The 19585-nt window shown below is 37.5% G+C and overlaps 1 protein-coding gene across 7 annotated transcripts in view; it reads left to right on the top strand.

The window, feature by feature from the left end:
• The window catches only part of pdlim5a (PDZ and LIM domain 5a), a 64912-nt gene that overhangs the window by 31396 nt on the left and 13931 nt on the right, over positions 1-19585 (top strand). For 2 of the 7 annotated variants that reach the window (XM_019366035.2, XM_019366033.2), the window contains exons 4-9: positions 6167-6206; positions 6773-7203; positions 10912-10932; positions 11037-11054; positions 11386-11558; positions 11662-11698. In XM_019366035.2, the coding sequence (XP_019221580.1) occupies positions 6167-6206; positions 6773-7203; positions 10912-10932; positions 11037-11054; positions 11386-11558; positions 11662-11698 (720 nt within the window). Of the gene's footprint in view, positions 1-6166; positions 6207-6772; positions 7204-9100; positions 9127-10911; positions 10933-11036; positions 11055-11385; positions 11559-11661; positions 11699-19585 lie in introns of all 7 variants that reach the window. The other 5 variants (XM_013271891.3, XM_013271892.3, XM_019366036.2 and 2 more) reach the window with 5 other exon arrangements.

Below are 19585 nucleotides of genomic sequence, written 5' to 3'. Positions count from 1 at the left end.
ATTTGATTTTTGCTATTTCTGTGTGACAACTGTTAGTTTTACTTCTCGGTCAGTCTCCTGTGAAAGAAAGCTGTAAAAGTTTAAATTAGATTTAAAAAGACAACTCAGGATTCTAGCTCTGCTATTTACTGCCCTGCTACTCTAGAAACAATGCAAGCATTCAGACTAACTCTGTGCCATTACACAACCACTCAGCAGTTGCATTAAAGTTTCATGTAAAAACAAACCATCTGCCCTCTGCCTTTAAAAGATATATATTACAAGACTTTAGTGTTTCATAAAATTGGAAAACATCTAAAAAATTATTAAATACTGTAAATGACCGCATCTGTTTTATTACCCTAAATTATATCATCTGTGCTTCAGCAGTAGTTTATAATAGAGCATGAGATTTTAAATGGTTTTTCATTGATTTACTATTTAATGTACTTAAGATACTGACTCTATAAACTATGTGTATTGGCAGTAGACTCTAGGTTTTGCGACTCATTTTTTGGATTTTTATTCACAGTCTTTATCACACTGTTTTTTCCCACTTACTGTGGAGAAAATACACATTATATTTATAGAGGTACTGCCTTTTAGTACTGTTGACCAGCAGACTCTAACACTACCTCCTTTCTCCTGCACTGATGGGGTTTAAACTTAATGTGTCTGTTTCCTCTCATGATTTGCTTTAAGACTCCTTAGGGTACCAGTCAACTGCTGTGCTTTTGTTAGAAAGTGAATTACTATAAAAATTATTTGTTGCCATGTTACCAGAGTAAATACAGTTCAGGTTCAGGCTTTTGTTGCCTCTTTATTACTTTCCCACTATTAACCTCAAATTTCTATAAGTAAACTGCAAACAGAAAGATTGCCGATGAAGATCTGCAAGATCTATAAAATGCAATGTGTATTTACCTAAATGTAGCAATTTTAAAATCAACCGTACACTAAGAAATATTAAACTGAATGTAATCTAGCTGCATTAGCAGTAGGTTGTGTCAGCGTGACGTGCAAGCTTTTGTGGCCCATCAGATAAGCAGGCCTAGATTATTGTTGTATCTTAAGACCTTGCATCCATGAAAACCATGGTCAGTTTTTACCCCGAGTATTTGTGTTGGCATGTGCATTTATGGAAGAGGACAGAACTGAAACAATGTAGAAAAGATTTTTAAAAAACACCTCCCATTTGTCGTGAGCTGCATAATGTTGAGCTTTCTTGATACGAGAATAACTGACGAACACCTGAAATGCAGTGCTTGTGATGTAAATAGTACTTGTATGTCATTACAGTTTGCTTCAGACTAAGTTTATTTGACTGAATAAAGATACTGCTGTGGCTTTTTTGGTCTGGTCACTTTCAAAGCTCCTTTTAGGGCCTCATGTGATGTCATATGTATTTGAAAGGCCTGTTGAGGTCAGTGTAGAGATAATGGTGGGATGGAGAGGATAAGAAATGTGGAGGAAAACACACTCATACCAAGATAAATGGACATGAGTAGAGTTCTGTCACACACACACACACACACACACACACACACACACACGCACACGCACACACACGCACACACAGGCTTATAATGCTACATTAGGAGGTGTTTCTCGTATGGCCTTGCCTAATGTGAGGGCCAATAATGACAGTCGGCTTCCAGATCTATTTAAGGACCATTTCTAGTAAATAGTATTGGTATGGAAATAGTAGCTAATGCAGATGTTGTTGGATTTGATCACATCATAACAACACTGACCAAGTCCTCTCTAATCACTGCACACAGAAATTGATTATCAAACACCCAAATGGTGAACCACATGTGGTAATAATCCTGCCAGTCGCTCTATTTTTAGTGGTTCCCTGGCAATTTCTCCTGCACACGTGTGTCTGTCTGCTCCAGTTTAAGGTTGAACTGGGAAAAGATTGAAACCAAACCATCCTCTTCGTCTCCCTTTTTTTTTCCTAATAAGGTACAGAACAAGAAATAAATACACAAAGGCTAAGAGTATGTGTCCCACCTTCAGGAATGACGACTGCATACATTTTAGATGTCTTTGTTTATTCTCTTAGTCATTATCTCTTTTGTTTAAAAAGGGTGACCTCACTCTAGGGGTCCAGAGGAAAAAAAATCTACATGAAAGGCAGGAAGGCAAGTTAGAAAGAAAAGCAAGATGATAAGAACAGAGACAGATACAAATGGTGAGAGATGAAATAATAAAGAGGAAACTGTGAGAAGAAAAAAACTGGAAAGCACTAAGAGGAAATGGTTTTTTTGTTGTTGCTTTGTGAAGTACTGCCTAAAAAAGGCACAGTTATGTTTGTATGTAAATTAAGGAGCTTCTAAAACCCTTAAATCTTCACAGTAAAAAAGGATGTGTCCTCTCAGACTAGCTGAATAAGTTCCTGTATAGTGTGAAAAATTTATCAGTTTTTCCTAGTATCATTTTGACACTTGACAAAATGTGTATTCTTTCCTCACTCTGCTATTTTTAGCTGTGTTATGGACTAGGAGTTAATTATTCTATTTAATTAATTCAATAGAATGTTGTCATATTTTTATCTTTGGATCTACTTGGTTCAAAGTGTTTTGATTCCAGTTGTGTATTCCCAGATCTTTCTATCCTTGGACTGAATGCAAAAGAGTTGCCCCAAAAAAGACAAATTATATGCAAGTCAATGTTCACAGCTGTTAAAAACCAACTAGTTTTAAGGTAAAAAAAAAATCTGAGTAAAAAAAAAAGAAAGAAAGAAAGGCTAAGGTGTACTAAATCTAAAAATAAACTAGGACAGACGCACTTTGTGCCTCCATGTGTGTGTTTGCATTCATGAACGCTTATTTGAAGGAGCATGTCCCATGGAGTGTATAAACTGGTCCTTGTGGTCTGTGTTATTGCATTTTCCCAGCAACATTTCCTGGACCAACCTGTCCTGTCTGAAATCACTGTCACCCCACCCTCTCTGCGTGTGCATGTGAAGTTTCTGTGAACAACTGGATCTTTGTTGTTTCGCCACCTCTAGCGATTATGTCATCCATATGGCAAAACACTTACTTAAAGAATTTTAAAATTCTTACATGTGAATGTGCCTATTTGTACATCTCGGTGTATATTGTGCTTGTGTAGTATGATCTACACGTGTTTTGCTTGCTAACAGCTCCTAACTCGCACACACAGACACACATATGGGCAACAATCTCCTACTGATTCAGTAGTGTTAGTTCCTTGCCGGTGAAGTTGATGGCATGTCAGGGCACAGCCCTGGAAACATCACTCAATGATGTCATTTGAGCAAGAATAGACCAAAGAGATTAGAAACAAATGCACAACTGAGAACATGGAACAGCCGCGATTGTATGGGTGATTTGAGAGGAGACGAAAAAGAGATACCTCCTCTTCATGATGCAGTCAATTAATCCATCAAGTCTGCTAAACAAATTAAAAGATACACATTGTAGCTATGTAATTAGTGAAATAACACAAATGATTGGATTTAATATTAACATGATGCTGTACCAACACTCGCCCAAACCACAGAATCAAATTTTTACATTGCTTCTAAGTTTTCTTCTGCAAACAGTGAAAAATCTGATGATGAAAATCTACACAATTTGATACAAACTCAACTACTGATTACCAGCATACAAAGGAAAACATAGTTTATATCAAATATTTCTTTTTATCCTTAGCGATCACACTATTATGTAATAAAATGTCCATGAACATTAAACAGAGCGAAGCAGAAACAGGCATGTAGAGCCTGACAGTGAACACGAAACATGCAGATAACAAATGCATCAGGCAGAGAGCAGAAACCTATTTTATAGCAGCTGCTGTGAACTTAACCCCTAAATGGATCGCTGCATTAAGACAAAGAACACACAGATGCACACACAGTGTTTCCAATTTGGTGTCCAGGACAGATGAACTGCTATGTTTGTCGCAGTCACACTATCAGTGTCTGCAGCAGCATTTCAATTTAGGAGCCTCACACATTTCACTTATGAAGAAACATTCAGATTCTATATTTTCTCTTATAACCTGTCTTATCGCTGTTATGTTGTGGTAATTTATCAAAATTAAAGAAAAACAAAAATGTGTTATTTGTTTATTTAGTGACTGCTGATTGTGTGTGTAACTTTTACCCAGTGCAAGGACGTTTTCACACACACTTTCTCCAGTTCTGAGTTGTTATTAACAGCTACTTAAGTTTCAGGAAGATCAACCTTGATGCTCTCATGAGTTCTGCTAAGGTTGAGCCAAGTCAGAGGATACACATCTTATCAAAACTGTAGGTTTCTTGTTTGAAACCTAAAATTAAATTTGACTGTGAAAATGCCCAGAGGACAGATCTGAACCTCTGTGAGTTAAATTAGACTGCTGTTTATATCCACTTTCTAACAGCCATCTTTTCCCCCTAACATGTGACTGTAATCATTTCCATGTTAGTGTTTTCCAGTTATAGGTGCGGTGTAATCAAGGCAGTGGCTCACAGAGATGACGGTATCAGATTTGAAATACCTTTCTGACTAACCCAGTGTTCCCCTTACTACCCCGATGTGCCACACATATTTCCATGGTATTGGTTGTGCCCATGAGATCATGGCTGTCCCCAGATTAGCCTTGGGGATATGCTGGACTGTTTATGGTTTAGTGTGTCCATGGAAACAAACCCAAACCGTCAGGAGATGAGAGGATACAGGTGACTTACTGACACACGAAAGGAAAGATGAGCTGAATTGTTGCAAACAGGAATGTAATTGACACTATAATCAACCTATTGTGATAGTTAAGTGCCATAACCACAATCAGGATGTCTATGTTCAAAGAATTTTATCAGTAAAGGTTCCTGGGGACAAAGTACAGCCTGGGGTGCCGAAAAGCCTGTTACAGATACTTTGCTCAGGCCAGTTTATTTTCTCTTATTTCCTTTTCCTAAAAGTAAAAATCTTGTTTGAGTGTGGGATCTGCATAAATTCCTGTGTTCAAAATCTACGAAAGCTACAGCCACGATAAAATCTGTTGTGTAACTGTTCAACACAATATTTGCCCATAAACTGTTCCTGCTGCAAATATGATTTGTGATTATCTCAGTTCTGGCAAACCAAAACTAGTGTGGAACAAGAGAAAAAGAGAAAAAGCCAAGTGCGTATCTGTGTCTGGAGACAGATGAGATTCTAGCTACTACAAGGGTGTCGGTTCAGATTTACAGAGATGAAGGACATGAACCTCCCTGAGGAAGTTTCGCGAAGGATTGCTCTGAAAGGAATGCAAAGCTGCTGACATTTACATGTGTGGAGTTACGGTGCAGTTTGCTTAACCTTTAATTTATGTTAACTTACATATTTCCCCCCTTTTTTACATCCTCAATCAAGCCGCGTAGCACTGCACAACCGTTTGTCATTTGTTCCATGTGTGTACCTGTTTGTTGGTAGTGTTACAAAAGTTGATCTCGAGTGTTTACTGTTGCTGATTTGATTCACTTATTTGCATAAATTAGGTGCCGTTGCATTGATGTCATTTTAAACCACATAAGTCAGCGAAGAATATTGTCAACAGGTGAAAAAGGATCTCAGTAAAATTAATATTGCTATGAAGTGCTAAGCCAGAATTACTTCTGGGCAAAGTTAAGAGTGTAGGGAGTTCCAGACATGCTCCTCAGATGACCTTTAGGGGAGATCAGAGCTTAAAGAGGCATCAAGAGTATCAAACACCAACTGTATCAGATTAATACAGCCCTTTATGAACTAAAAACAGCTGCCTTTAGAAGTTTAGACAGATTGAAAGAAACCACAATTTTCAGCTCCAGTAACTAGAATTTATTTGTTTCATGCACAGACACACACCAAGCCTCTTTTGGTGCTCTCATAAATGATGACAGAAACATTTCTCTTCTCAGTGTTGGTTTCTATGCTGAAAGCTCAAAGGTTTAGTTGTAATTCACTGTAACCGCTTGTTTGTTTTTTTTAAATAAACCTCAGCAAAACCTAAAAAATGACAGTATGGTATTAGTACTTTTAATATTTCTATAAATATAAGCAAACAGTGTGGAAGAGCTGGTGTAATTTTACCCGCATGGTGCTGGCTTAAAGTCACAGTGTTTGAAAGGAAATAATAAAATGAAAAAAAAAAAGAGTGGTGTGCCATCATAACTCATAAAGTTTTCCTTTCGCTTTTTCTTTCTTCCTTTCAGGGCCCCCAGTGTTTCTAAACCTCCTCCTGTTGCACCAAAGGTACTGTAAAAATATGAAACTCAGTTCAAAGTGCAAATACTAATCACTCATTAATTAAAGCATGGCATCCCAGGTGAATAATTAGATTTTGGCTCCTTAGAGCAGCTACATATTTGTGTTTGTCTGTGTAGTCATGTGAAAAGTGAAATATGTGGCCAAAACTCCTTTTTCCCAAAAAAGAGTAAAATAAACAAATGAATTCATTAAAGTAAAACTAAGTAAAAGTAAACTAATTAAAAAGCTTTCACCTGGGGTTCCTTGTTCTCTAGCGAGTGACTTCTTTTTAGCGGTTAGAAGTTGCTTTGTTGCATGACCACCACTTTTGTCTTGATTCATTTGCTATGTTTATGTTTATTAGGAATTACAGCCAGGTATACTGGTGTTTCCCTAGTTTTTGAAAATAAAGAAATTATGTATGAAGTTTATTTTAAACTGTGTTAACTGAACTATTTATAATAGACTAACATATAGACATGAACATGTAACCTGGGAAACATCAGCATAGTGTGTGCTTTGATGTGATTTATCTGTGTTTGTATTTGCATGCTTTTCTCTCATATCGGTAGGGCAACAGATCAGACATCATAAAACCGGTAGCCATTGCCCATCCTCCTCTTCCACCCCATCCTCACGATCATTCATCCAGCCACTCTGCTGTGTCCAACAACAAGGCCCCCAGACCTTATGGGGACTGCAAATCAGAGAGTGAACACCCTCCTTTACAGTCCCCTTTTGCCACTTCCATCCCCTCTCCGTCCTCTGCCTTTACACCTGCATCCTTCCATACTAGTCCTCGTCCTCCTTCTCTTTCTCCACCTCCTGTCTCTTATCCATCCTCTGCCTCCTCCTCCCCCCCTGTCCTCGTCCCGCCTCAGCCTTCGGTGTATAACACACCAATCAACCTGTACTCCACTGAGAATGCGTGTGAGGTGGCCATGGGGCAGAGGCGGGGCCTGTTGGAGAGTCAGGGTGGAGCCTTACCACTGCAGTTTAATGGGTGAGTGGTGGCTTTGTAAACTGGTTCAAACAATTAACCGTTCTCGGCTCTTTCACATTCCTCAGTTTTATCCACTGAAACCGTCTGTTTGCTCTCCTTATGGGTATTATTGCACATTTTTACTACCGTGCCTGCTGGATGATTCACAGGTTCGGATTCAAACACCAGTTGAAATACCAATTTATGCAGTAACCTGTAGTAACCTGTGGTGTTTCTCTAGGACATGCTAACAAGGTTATAGTTAACTTTAAGTCCAATCCATTACTTCTTACAGCATATAATATCCAAATATATATTTCAGTTATCCTTTGCCAACATTCCTAAAAAGAAGCGCAAGTTTGCAAACATCTGGGAAAACTTTCTAGGTGCCAGACCAAAGAAACATGAAAATCAGTTCCCCCTGATCAGGATCATTTCAATTCTGAAATTCTGTGAATTAAGAAAAGACAAACAGTTAGGCGTGCTTTCTTAAACATAGTAAATAACTCCCAGAGTTTTCTTAAAATAGTAAATAAAGCATGCCGTGAAGCTTGCTGTGGGAGCATATCACCTCATTTTAACTTGTCTAAATTCAGGTGCAGTCTCACTTCTATTTTTGTGTTTGTGAGCACATCGCGCTCATAGGTCTTCATTTTATCACAAATCATTAAGGAGAACCGCTCCACTGTTGACCTTTTTTAACAGGTGGACGGATGAAGAGAAAGATGGAGTCAATAACTATTCTCATCATGTTCATGTTCTCTATCATTTTTTTTTACTCTATTTCTCCTTTAAATCAATCACCATCTTTCACATCATAGCTGCATGGAATTGTCTTCACCAACATATCTGCCATCATATACTCTTCCTCCTTTTCTGTCTCAACTTGTCTTTCAACCTCTCTAGAGCCATAGTGAGTATAACTATGCTCTGATGCTGTTAGTAATCTGTCTAAATATAGATCCTCCATGGGTAACTTTAGTAGTTTGGCATTCTCTTTGCTCTTATTTTAAGAAAGAATTAGTCAGTCTGGAATCATATAAATTTATTTTTTTTAAATTCAGTGTCCTTGACTTGTTCATTTTTTTTATTAAATAGTTTTGAAAAGAGGAGGTGCCAAATGGACCGCTCCTTCTCTGACTCATAATTTCTCAGTTCGTTCCAATTACATTCTCTCTCTGAGCACTTTTCAAACTAGTCAGTGGTCTCTCTTTCTGTAAGACTCAGCAGTCACTAGTGATCTGCACAATATAATCTTACACCGTGCAGACGTGCGCACATACTCACTAGAGACTACCTAGTGATGCATTTTAGTCACGTACGTGGCCTATCTCATGTATCAGAGTTAACATTTAATACCACATCAGGTAATTAAACTACTTTATTAAATCTTGAAATTGATATTTTGTTCGATTTGTAGTTTTTTATCGATAGCTAATCTCATTAAAAAACATATCTCAACATTCTTTTTGACTTTAGTTACTGAAGTTACTCCTTTGCTCCTGTTTTCACTAATAGATTCACACATTACATCATTTTAATCATTCACAATCCATCTAAAAGATTTACTTTCACAGCTGTATATGAAATGTGTAGAAATATATACACATTGAAAACATAGTCACCATTATGTCTACATAATTACGCAGACCAAACTACGATTTGATCTAGATTTCCCTGCATGCTTAATAGCAGGTGTATTTATTCTATTTATTTTCTACTGTTGCTGATATGCATACAGCCTGGCACTACATGCATGTATCCAGCTTTGCATCTTGCTTGTTTGCATGTTGCATGTTGCAAATAACTTGTGTGGTTTGTTTCACAGGGGATTTATGAATGATATCTTTCAGAGTAAGATATATATATATGTGTGTCGATGTCAGTCCCTTTCAATCCTTTTTTCTCTGCTTTCCAGACGGCAGCATCTCATCAAGTGACAAAGTTAGTCTCTGAAGCATGTCACATGATTAACTGGCCACTTTTCTTTGTTCAGACTGTTCAAGTGTTCAGACTTCTCTGTGCATGCATTTACTTACCTGCAATCTAATTTCCCAAAACATTCTGACAATGTGCAAAACCTAATGAAGAAAAGAATGCAATTTATTTATTTATTAATGACAATGCAAAAGTTTAAAATGACAGAAGTCATAGCCTTCACTTTTTTTTTCATAATACACCGAAAGTGTAACAAGATATCAGTATCAACGAGATATCTATGAGATATATGTTTTTTTTTATTGTTTCTTTCTGTATTCAGCGGTTCACCTGCTGATTTTTTAATTATTGCATTCTGTTTTTAATTAACATTTTATTTATTATCTTTATTCATTATTATTATAACAATATCTCATCATTATTAAGAAAGAAAGTGTACTTTATTGATCCCCGTGGGGAAATTCCTCTCTGCATTTAACCCATTCACTCAGTGAAGCAGTGGTCAGCCTTTGGGCGCCCAGGGAGCAGTGTGTAGGGACGGTACCTTGCTCAGGGGTACCTCAGGGTAGCTGTTCAGGGGAATCGAACCCCCGACCTTCCGATCATGGAACCACCACTCTACCTACTGAGCTATCCCTGCCCTTTTTATAGTATTTTACCGAGATTACTAATAAAAATGGTTTATTGTTCAATTTGACTAATTTCAGGTTTACATTATTATAACATTTTATAACATTTTAATAATGCAATGTGAAAATGTTGTAGTAGTTCACTGTTTACATTTTATTTGAGAGCTTACAGTATAAATTGTTTTCCTTATTTATTATTAAAGCCATGGGTAAGCAGTAAGACATTTTTATAGTATTTTACCAAGATTACTAATAAAAATGGTTTATTGTTCAATTTGGCTAATTTCAGGTTTACATTAATCAAGAACTGCAGCACTGCAGTCTACATGCTTTAGCTAATTAAAATCAGACTTACTATGGTACACTTTCCTGGGGCAACACTATATTTTCCCTGAAGTATGAATCTCTAATATTGATTCTGACAGAGTGGCATCCAAAACACATTCTCTCACACACACAGGGGATATATTATGAAATGCTCCCAGTACTGGAAGTGTGTGACCAGGCTAACACATAGCTGTCAACACTGCCACACCCACATAGCTGCTGCTTTAACAAGAGTGTGTTGAGAGACTCATAAATCAGTCTGTATTGAATGTGCTAGGTAAGTTTGTTAGTGGATTTATAGGTGATTTATTGACAGCAGTGCCTGGAAAAAAAGTCTTTGTTTCCATGTGTGTGTGTGTGTGTGTGTGTGTGTGTGTGTGTGTGTGTGTGTGTGTGTGTGTAGTAGCCCTAAGAGTTGATTTATTGACAACCAATTAGTAAGAAGTTTGTGGCTGTGCATGCATGTACTGTTCATATAGACACGTAAAGACCAAAAGTAATTTGGTCTTCATGAGTTTTATGTTTCAAATGTGCATGTTCCTCACTATGATTTGAATAAAACCACAACTTTTCAAACTGTTTTAAATGAAGTGTTGCTCTACTGTGTTGTATGCAGTTCAGTGACACCACCATGTGGTTGAAAAGAGACCCAGCCTGTTTTGGTTAATTCCTTATGTTGGCTTTGTGTTGTACGTGCACTGGTAGATGTGGTCTGTGAATCTTTTTTTATTTTATTTTTTTAATTTTCCACTCCAGTCACTAAGATTTCCATAAAAGTTTTCATCACAAGTAAATCAATTTCTGTCTCTGTCTTCTTTCTGTACTTCCACTATAGTGGACCTCAAAGTATTTTAAAGTAAGTCTTTTCACAAATCCATTCATTCTGAGCACAGATATTTTATATTATTGTGCGTTTATTTTGTTTATTTTTATTTCTGTTCTGTCTTGTTTGTTTAAAAGAAAACCCCCGCCACCAAGGTATTTTATTGGTGTCTTTGCCACCAAATACATTTAACAGACTGCGGTGTGATCTCTTCGCCCTTGCCTAATTAGCGCCCATTTACATATTTACAGTGTGGCACACTTCCATTTCACATACCTCTAATTATCTAACAGTTTGATTATTCATTATTTTGTATAATAACCTCAAAAGTCATCTAGTCAAGGTAACCTCTTAAAACATGCTTTTACATCATAACACATTGTGGTGTTCAGCTCACTGTTATTAATCATCATCTCTGTTACTTTAGTTAAATGGGAGGTATATCTACTGATCCCATGCATCCTCTTGTTTCCTATCCTATCTCAGAGTGCCTAGGAAACATGTTGTGGATACAGACATCCATTTTTACCATGTTCCCAGTCACGCTGATGCCAGCAGAAAGCGCATAATGGAGGACACCGAGGACTGGCGCCCACGTACTGGCACCACCCAGTCCAGATCTTTCAGGATTCTGGCTCAGATCACTGGCACTGAGAATGGTATGCTCCTGACTACAGTATAGTACATGTAATATTAGTGCATATAAACTGTTGACCAAACTTAATAATTGTGATGCTTTGTCTAATGTTATTGCCCTTGCAGTTCAAAATGAAGAAGCTGACACAGCCAAGAAGACAAAGTAAGTGCATGGCAATGAAGATGCTCAAATTTGACTTTTTATTGTCATTGATTGTGTGGAGTTACCTGGATGTCACTAACATAAAAGTCACATTTATGGAGCAAACAGAGATTCTCACTCTGAATCTTTGTGGCACAGTTCTGGCAATCACACTGATCCTGTGTGGGTTCTTCCTGTCTAGACAGCAGAGGAAGGATCACATTTTATTCATTAAGTCAAAAGCCAGACCTCTGAGTACTGCACTTCACAATTCTGAATTGCTTTCTGAGCTCCGAAAGCTCAGAAAGCAATTCTCATTACAATCTCCTCTAATGCTACTCAAGGTTGTTTTGGAGCATGTCAGCAGTTAAGAGTCCTTCTCTGTGTATTTACCAGTTAAGGTGTAAATGAGTGTTTTGGTTTGTTTTTTTCTGTTAGTCATTGTCGTTTGTGGATGTGACGGGTTTGCTGTGCTGCATGATGTGCTGCAACCATGACTGCATTGTGGCCTTATTCTCGCCGTTGGTTGTCCATTGCTCTTGGTGGTTTGTGGAGTTGTTACTGCGTGTCTGACATCCCTCATGCTAACATACAGATAATTCTGAATGTGAATGTAGCTGTGTGGTTTGTTTGATTCATTCAATTCATAGTAATGGCCATGATTCAGTGGACATGGTAAAGATCAGTACTTCCCATATCAATTATACAATTGCTTTTACCGCATCTTAATGCAGATTGTAGGGCAACATTGCTATTCTTCCTAAATCATTCTTTTATGTCTCTTCTGGTGTCCTTTTCTTCTTCTTTTTTCTTCTTCTTACTTGTGCTGGATGGCAGAGTGAACAAGACCACTCGGTTGGTGATTGGCCCCAAGTACAACGAGCTGAGAGACTGGCACCACGGAGTGTCTGCTCGAACCCTCAATGTCCAGTAGACTTTGTGTATGTGTCTGTGTGCCTGCGTGTGTGATTGGCTGTCTCACTGTTTAGGTGTACAAAATGTATCGGTAAGGTGCTGAAGGAATATAAGCTTGTGGATCAGTGAGATTAAAATAAGTAAAGGAAATAATGCTGGAGTGAGAGCATGCACGTGAACATTGGGAGTTCTATTGTGTCTGTATGTGTGTCAGTGTGTGCGTTTGAGTGTGTGTGGGCTTGTCCTTTACAGTTTGCAATGTGCTGGACCCTTTTAGACTGTTTATTGCGTGTTGCTTATGTGCTTAGCCCACACCACTGATTCCAACCCTGTAGTTATAGATGGATGAATTACAGTAAGTGCACACCTAGAATCCTGGAGGAGGAGCATATACAGTTTTAGTTGAGCCCATTTGTGGTAATGTGTGGTGTCATCTTCCATTGTTGCAGAGATAAAAGTTGAGAAATCCAGAACTTTGAATTTAAATACTAAAATACTGCACACAGGTGTAAACTAGCAATCTCAACATATTCAGTTAAGTATACAGCTGTCCATCTATACTCTTTTAGCTATGATAAAGGCAACACAGTGGATCTGTACCCATGGTAATGAGACAAGGAAAGCATCCTGAGTTTGCATGCTGAAAACTGTAAAGACAGTCTTTACGAATCTTTTAGTTTACATTCACTTTAAGACATAAAAGACATAAAAAATCACTGAAAAATCATTTGCGATCACTGAAATAGCAAATCTGGATAAGGTCTGGATGAGTATGTGTAGACTGCATTAGGTATGTCACTTTTTCCATAAATGTATGTTACAGAGGACACTTCTTTAAGAGTCAGTAGCTTGTTTACATCTATTGTATCTGCTGAGCAATTTCATAAACAGAAAAAATACATTTCAACTTGTAGTGCATGTATGTACAGTATGAACCAAAACCTTATAGTCAGGTCCAGAATTTGCTGGACAAAGGCAGAGGCACGTTTTTGTAGTTTTTGTCACTGCGCATCACCAAAATGCATTTTAAAATCAAACAGTCTGGATGTAATTGAAGTGCAGATATTAAGTTTTAAATCAGGGGGTTTGACAAAAGGTTGAATTAACTGGAATACACATGTTTTCTTATACACAGTTCTCCATTTTCAGTGATGCTAATGAATTTGAGCAGTTGACTGACTTATGAAACCCGTTTCTGTGTTAGTTCATGACAAAATATTCATTAGATTCAAAGAATTGAATTGGTGGATGCAATGGTATGGTATGGGTAGGTATGGCTGCCAGTTAAACCAGTCCACTTGCTTTTATTGTGAGTGCTGACAGAAGTAGCAGGATGAATTGTTAAGTGTACATGGCTATACTCTGCTCAGATTCAGACGAATGCTGCAAAACTGATCAGATGGTGCTTCACAGTGCAAATGGATAATGACCCAAAGAATACTGCAAAAGCAACCCAAGAATTTCTCAAGGCAGAGAAATTGGTTGGTGGAAGCAGGGGACTATGTATTCCTACTAACTAAATGTTTCATTCAAATAATTTTTATAATTTTACATATTTTTTGACAATAATTTTACAAAATAATTTTGCAAATCCCTCAAATTAAAGCTGAAATCTTGATTGTTTGATTTAAAAATCACAATTGTTGTTTTAGAGAGGCAAAACTAGAAAAACTGTCTTTGTCCAGCAAATTAAGACTTAACCGTATGACATGCTGCTGGTATAAAATAAACAGTCCAGTCTGGTTTAAAACATTTGTTTTCTTTAAGGTATGAGCAAGTAAGAAGCAGGCCAGGAATGAGGTTGTACAAAGTGACTTTATAAATACTATTTTAAGACCCTTTGTATGTGACATATTCCTCCAGTGCCTTAACATATATTTCATCCCTATGTTTACTTAGTGCAAGTTGTTCTGAATGTAATCAGTTTTTTTCTGTGTAGAAAAGCACAATTTTGAAGAATGCTGAAGTCTGCTATTTATTTTCTGTGCTTGAAGGTTGTTTAAAAATTCTATATTGTAGCTAATAGGCTAATAAATTTGTTGAGTTTTTTTCTTGTTTCCTGTTTCTCTGTTTCTGGTGTCTTTTTGTTTGTTCTCAACATTCTTAATTCTGTTGCTCTTTCCTGTTCTAGCTGCCTTATTGAATCTGTTTGTGGTGGGGAGGCAGGGGGCTCATGTAAAACTTCCCACTTTTATTAGTGAAACTGTAGTTACTTTCAATGAAGATGGAAAAACATTTTTTTTTTTTAAACTTGCACACACACACACACACACACACACACACACACACACACATGCACACTTGTTTCCATGTCTTAGTGAGGACATAGCTTCCCTGGCATTTTGTCCCCATAAGTGACTGTTGGTCCCAACAAGCATGGTGGCATGTCAGTTTTCTGTCCTGACAAAGATGTCACACACACACATAAACACAATAATACAAAGCCATAACCACATTATGTGATATTTTTTTTGCAGTTCTCTTGACTTCATGTAATTTAGAGCATGCCAAAACTCTTGAACCCAAACACATTATTTTCTGCTATCTCTTTTCTGCCAGTTCACAAGAGCGCAACAACACCTTTCTTAAAGCTCTGTTTTTGTTCATACTCCTGTTACTTAAGACTCTTTCACCTGCTCACTGCTTTGTTGCACACATTGAGGAATTTTACATTTCTCTCTCTCTCTCTGTGTGTGTGTGTGTGTAAAATGCTAAAAATCTACTGTAAGCTCTGGACTTTTTTGGGATCTGGACAAACATTTTTCCTTTGTTGCCACCAGAGGGAAGCACTGACTCAGAAAATGCTGTCCAGTAAGCGCACAGTAATATTCCTGCTACTGTTTAACTCTTCTGCTTCAACTCAGTCTGACCTTGCTTCCCTCCAACACAAGGGCACAACAATGTATTTATATGATGTAAACCTCTCATTTGTTCCTTTGCTCCACTCTTTTTCTGTTTCCTTTGGTTGTTTGCCTTTCCTGCTTCAACCAGGGCAGAACAACATATCTTGTGAGAAGGCAGCATCTCAGTACTTTAGTTAATGTCCTGCTCAGCTGTTATGTTAGTTTCACTGCAAAATGCTTCAGGAAGAAAAGCTATAGTGTCGGTGAGCTGGACCTGCCATAGAACAAAAGGTAGACATAACAGACTGTAAGCAAAACTTTGAGCGAATGCTCTTACATTTTATTATGCTTGCAACTTTGCAACAATAGCATGTAAATAAATACATATATAAAGCTGTACATCTGTATGGAAGATGTTTTTTGGATGGGTTGCATTTTATTAGTTTTTGCATTGCTCATCATAACACCATTTCACCAGTTTAACAAATAGTTTCGTTATTTTCAACTCACAGCATAAACAAGGCCTCAGATTCACGGACCATGTGGTTCAATAGCTGCTGTCAACAGTGAACAAGCCATGTTTATTCAAAGCATGCCCGCGCCAAAGGACATGGTCCATATGTCTCTGCAGCGACAGTTCATACCAACTATGACATTCTGTGGTCACTATGAAATAGCTTGGCAGCATCTCACAGAGATCAGTCATTGGTTGGTGGACACAACTGCACACAGTAAAACCGTGAAGCACGAACGGTGCATGTGCATTTGCGTGAGGGAGCTTGAGTGGGTGTCTACGATGGATGGACATCTCTGTCACTGCGTGAGTGTGAATAGAAGCGCATGGTTGAAACAGTGCGTGAAAACCAAATTTGATCCAAAGAATATAACAGCGCTAAATTATAGACCATCTGTTGCGTGGTGGAGGGAGCTCCTGGACAGCAGTCAGCTATGTAAATGGACCATTTGTTCAGTATTTAAATTAAACCAACACATTTATGGGATGCATAATACAAACTCCTGTTGGCACTACAGTACACAAGGGGTTACCTTACATATGTAAACATTAAAATCTTCTCTATTTTTCTTCATTATCTCTTAATAGCATCAAATAAGAAATGCCATTATTAGGTAGAAAATAAACTTCAGATAAGACAACCACAGGAGCAAGAGCGGTGATAAAGATTAGGACCACTGACAAGGCATAAATAAATGTATATACATCAATGTATAGAGTACAATACAAAATAGATCAGATGATAGAATGAAAAGCCCGAGCCTCTTTAATTATCCCTGACAATTGACAAGGTTCATATGTGGCCAAGTATGTCCAGATGGTCAGCAATCTAAGTGGCTACTGCCGAATCAGAAACAAACAGCAGAGCTCTCCATAAAACTAATCACAGTCTTACAAAATACAATAAAGTTACATGTAATTGGACTGATTGGTAGAGAATATTAATGAGCTTCAATGTAACTGGTTCTAATGAATGAAACGCTGGGGAGCATCTTATTTCCTGCTCTATTTGTCACCTGTTGTTAGCAAATTACTGTAGCTAATATGAATGAATGTTGTTAGCTTGTTGGCCAAGATAATTTAAATAGATGGCACTGTGGTCTTTAATCGTAGTTTATTAGCCTAATAGCATGATGAGGAAAAGGTCTTTCCTGAAATTTTTTTTTTCTTGCTTGCTTGATAAGCTGATGCCTGCTGATGCTTTTTGTTTCTGTTGCTATGCAGAGAGAAAGACTGTGAATATTGTTATCATGGCAACACAGGAAAATATGCTTTTTAACTGTACTGCTACCTACTGTAGAAGGAACTACTACAAAAACTGTTCTCGGGACTTTGGTAGTTTTAAAAAAAAATCTATTTCTGAAAAACATACAGTGCACAAATGTGCACAAGATGCTCGAAGGAACTTTACACATGTCCTAAATTTCTCTTTTATTAATAAGGTGTTGGCAACTACCTATATGAGGTATGGTATAATTATTCAGTTTATCAGCAAATGATATGTTCCAAGATAGGAGTGGTTTGAGAACTCATTGCTATTGTGGCTGCTGCAACCCGATCACAAAGATGCTTTCTAGTGTACTTGTTCCCCTGCTTTAGTAAAAATGGCAGTACAAATCCAGCTAGTTGGCACTGTCAGCACTTTGTCTGCAATGGATAGTTTCAGGATACTTTCAGTTTTGTCTCTGCCTAAAGATATAAGAAGTTAGTGTGAATAGCCGTGGCTCCTGCTGTCAGACATATGATATACAAAATGGTAAGCTGATAATGAGAATGAAGAAAGATTGTATGTAGCCCTGCTGTCTCTTTCTTACAGAGAATACTTAGATTAGGACTGTGCTGGCTGCAGGCTGATTGGCTGGAATCAATGCTAACACAACAGTCCACTGGATGTATTTATCACAATCCTGATCATTGCATTGGAGACTGTGTGTGTAGATTTTGCCAGTATGTATATATATATGTATATATGAATCAGTAACTAAGTAAGGCAAAAGTGACAACGTGCTTTACAATACAAAGTAACAACAATAAAAATGCTACAAATGGTTACATCTAAATAAAAGCAATCCTCTACAGGTGTGTGTTAAGCTTCATCCTAACAGTATCAGTTAGGAGCGAGTACCACAAGTTGGGAGCCAGACCTCAAAAGCACTGCACATGCCACAAGCAAGCATTCATCAGTTGATTTCAGACACGCAGTGTTTACATGTGAATTTTCACTAATACAGGGAGCCATCTGACCATGAAGCGCTCTAAAAGTGATCACCAAACGCTTAAACTAAACCCTAAATTTTATAGGGAGCCAATGTAAATAGAGAACTGGTGTCACGTAGGATGTTTTAGAAGATCTGGTGAGAAGCCTCACAGTTGCCTGTATGATTATTCTCATTTCAGGTTGAGACACAATATATTTAAGATATATTTAAGAAACAAATTTAATACTCACATTTCCATAGTGAACATTTTTACAGTTTTACAACAGCAAATGAAGCATGTTAGTTGTAAACGTAACAGGTCGATTGTCATTTTTGACAGCCATTTCACTTCTGTTTCAGTTATACCATTTTTAAGCTGTAATTATTACTTTTATTTGTTGTATTTTTTTCTCACGGAGTGTCACTGAAGAGGAGGCCCTTCTGGAATACAGCTACTGTATTCCAGAGTTAAAAATTGTTAAGCACTCATTTAGAAAGTTTGAATAGTGCTATGGTAAATCCCCAATCTATATAAATAATGTAATGCTTTGAGTGGCTCTAAATAAGCTACACAAACCTAATACACAAACCTTTCACTAGTTTCTGTCTCTTTGATTCTCACTGCACTTTCCTCTCTTTCATTCTCTAGTTCTTGTTCATTCAAAACATACAGGCACAACTTATCGTAACTATGACTGCAGTTGCCATAACATGTGTCTCCCATGAGTCCTCTAACAGCCAGGCACAAGGGGAAGACAGCAGTGATCCAACTGTTGGCATCAACTGCAACTATGCATTATGGTTGTAATATGTCTGGGGAGAGATTGTTGGCCCACCCAGGTTACTCAGTTGGTGCTCAAGTGTATGCACATACTTAAACACACACACACACACACACACACACACACACACACTTGATGTTATAGAGAGGTTATTCATTTTGCAGAGGAAAGTTTGAGGCCTTGGGGTTACATTTAATTAAAGGATGGAGATATTTTGTGCTTTTCCACCATGATAATTGGACAAACTTTGGCAAATCTCTGGTACATGCAAACTGGCAAAAATATTTCATAACTGGCCAAAATCAGGTAAAAAACATTAAAGGTTTTTCAAAGTTGATTTCCTCTCTTGTTTTTATAGTTTATTTGTCATCTGTGTGATTAAAATGACATACGATTTGAAGGAATGCTTCAAAGAGTTGACAGACAACTAGAGACAACTATTTAAAAAAGAAAAGAACATTTCCTTGATGGAAATTACCTCAAGGGTGAAGACAGAAGAAGGTGTTGCCTACAGGTTTGTCTTACATCAAAACATTTTAACTCATGAGAGATTAACTGAAGTTATTACCCTCAGAAAACAGGAGCCTTACGTTTTTACTTTTGAAACCTTTGAATACTCAAATCAGTGTCAGATATATTTAGATTCCTTTAAAGAT

The sequence above is a fragment of the Oreochromis niloticus genome, linkage group LG12 (assembly GCF_001858045.2).
Source record: "Oreochromis niloticus isolate F11D_XX linkage group LG12, O_niloticus_UMD_NMBU, whole genome shotgun sequence".
NCBI classification, from domain to species: domain Eukaryota; kingdom Metazoa; phylum Chordata; class Actinopteri; order Cichliformes; family Cichlidae; genus Oreochromis; species Oreochromis niloticus.
The sequence above is the reverse complement of the archived record's forward strand: the minus strand, read 5'-3'. Positions and strand labels throughout refer to the sequence as shown.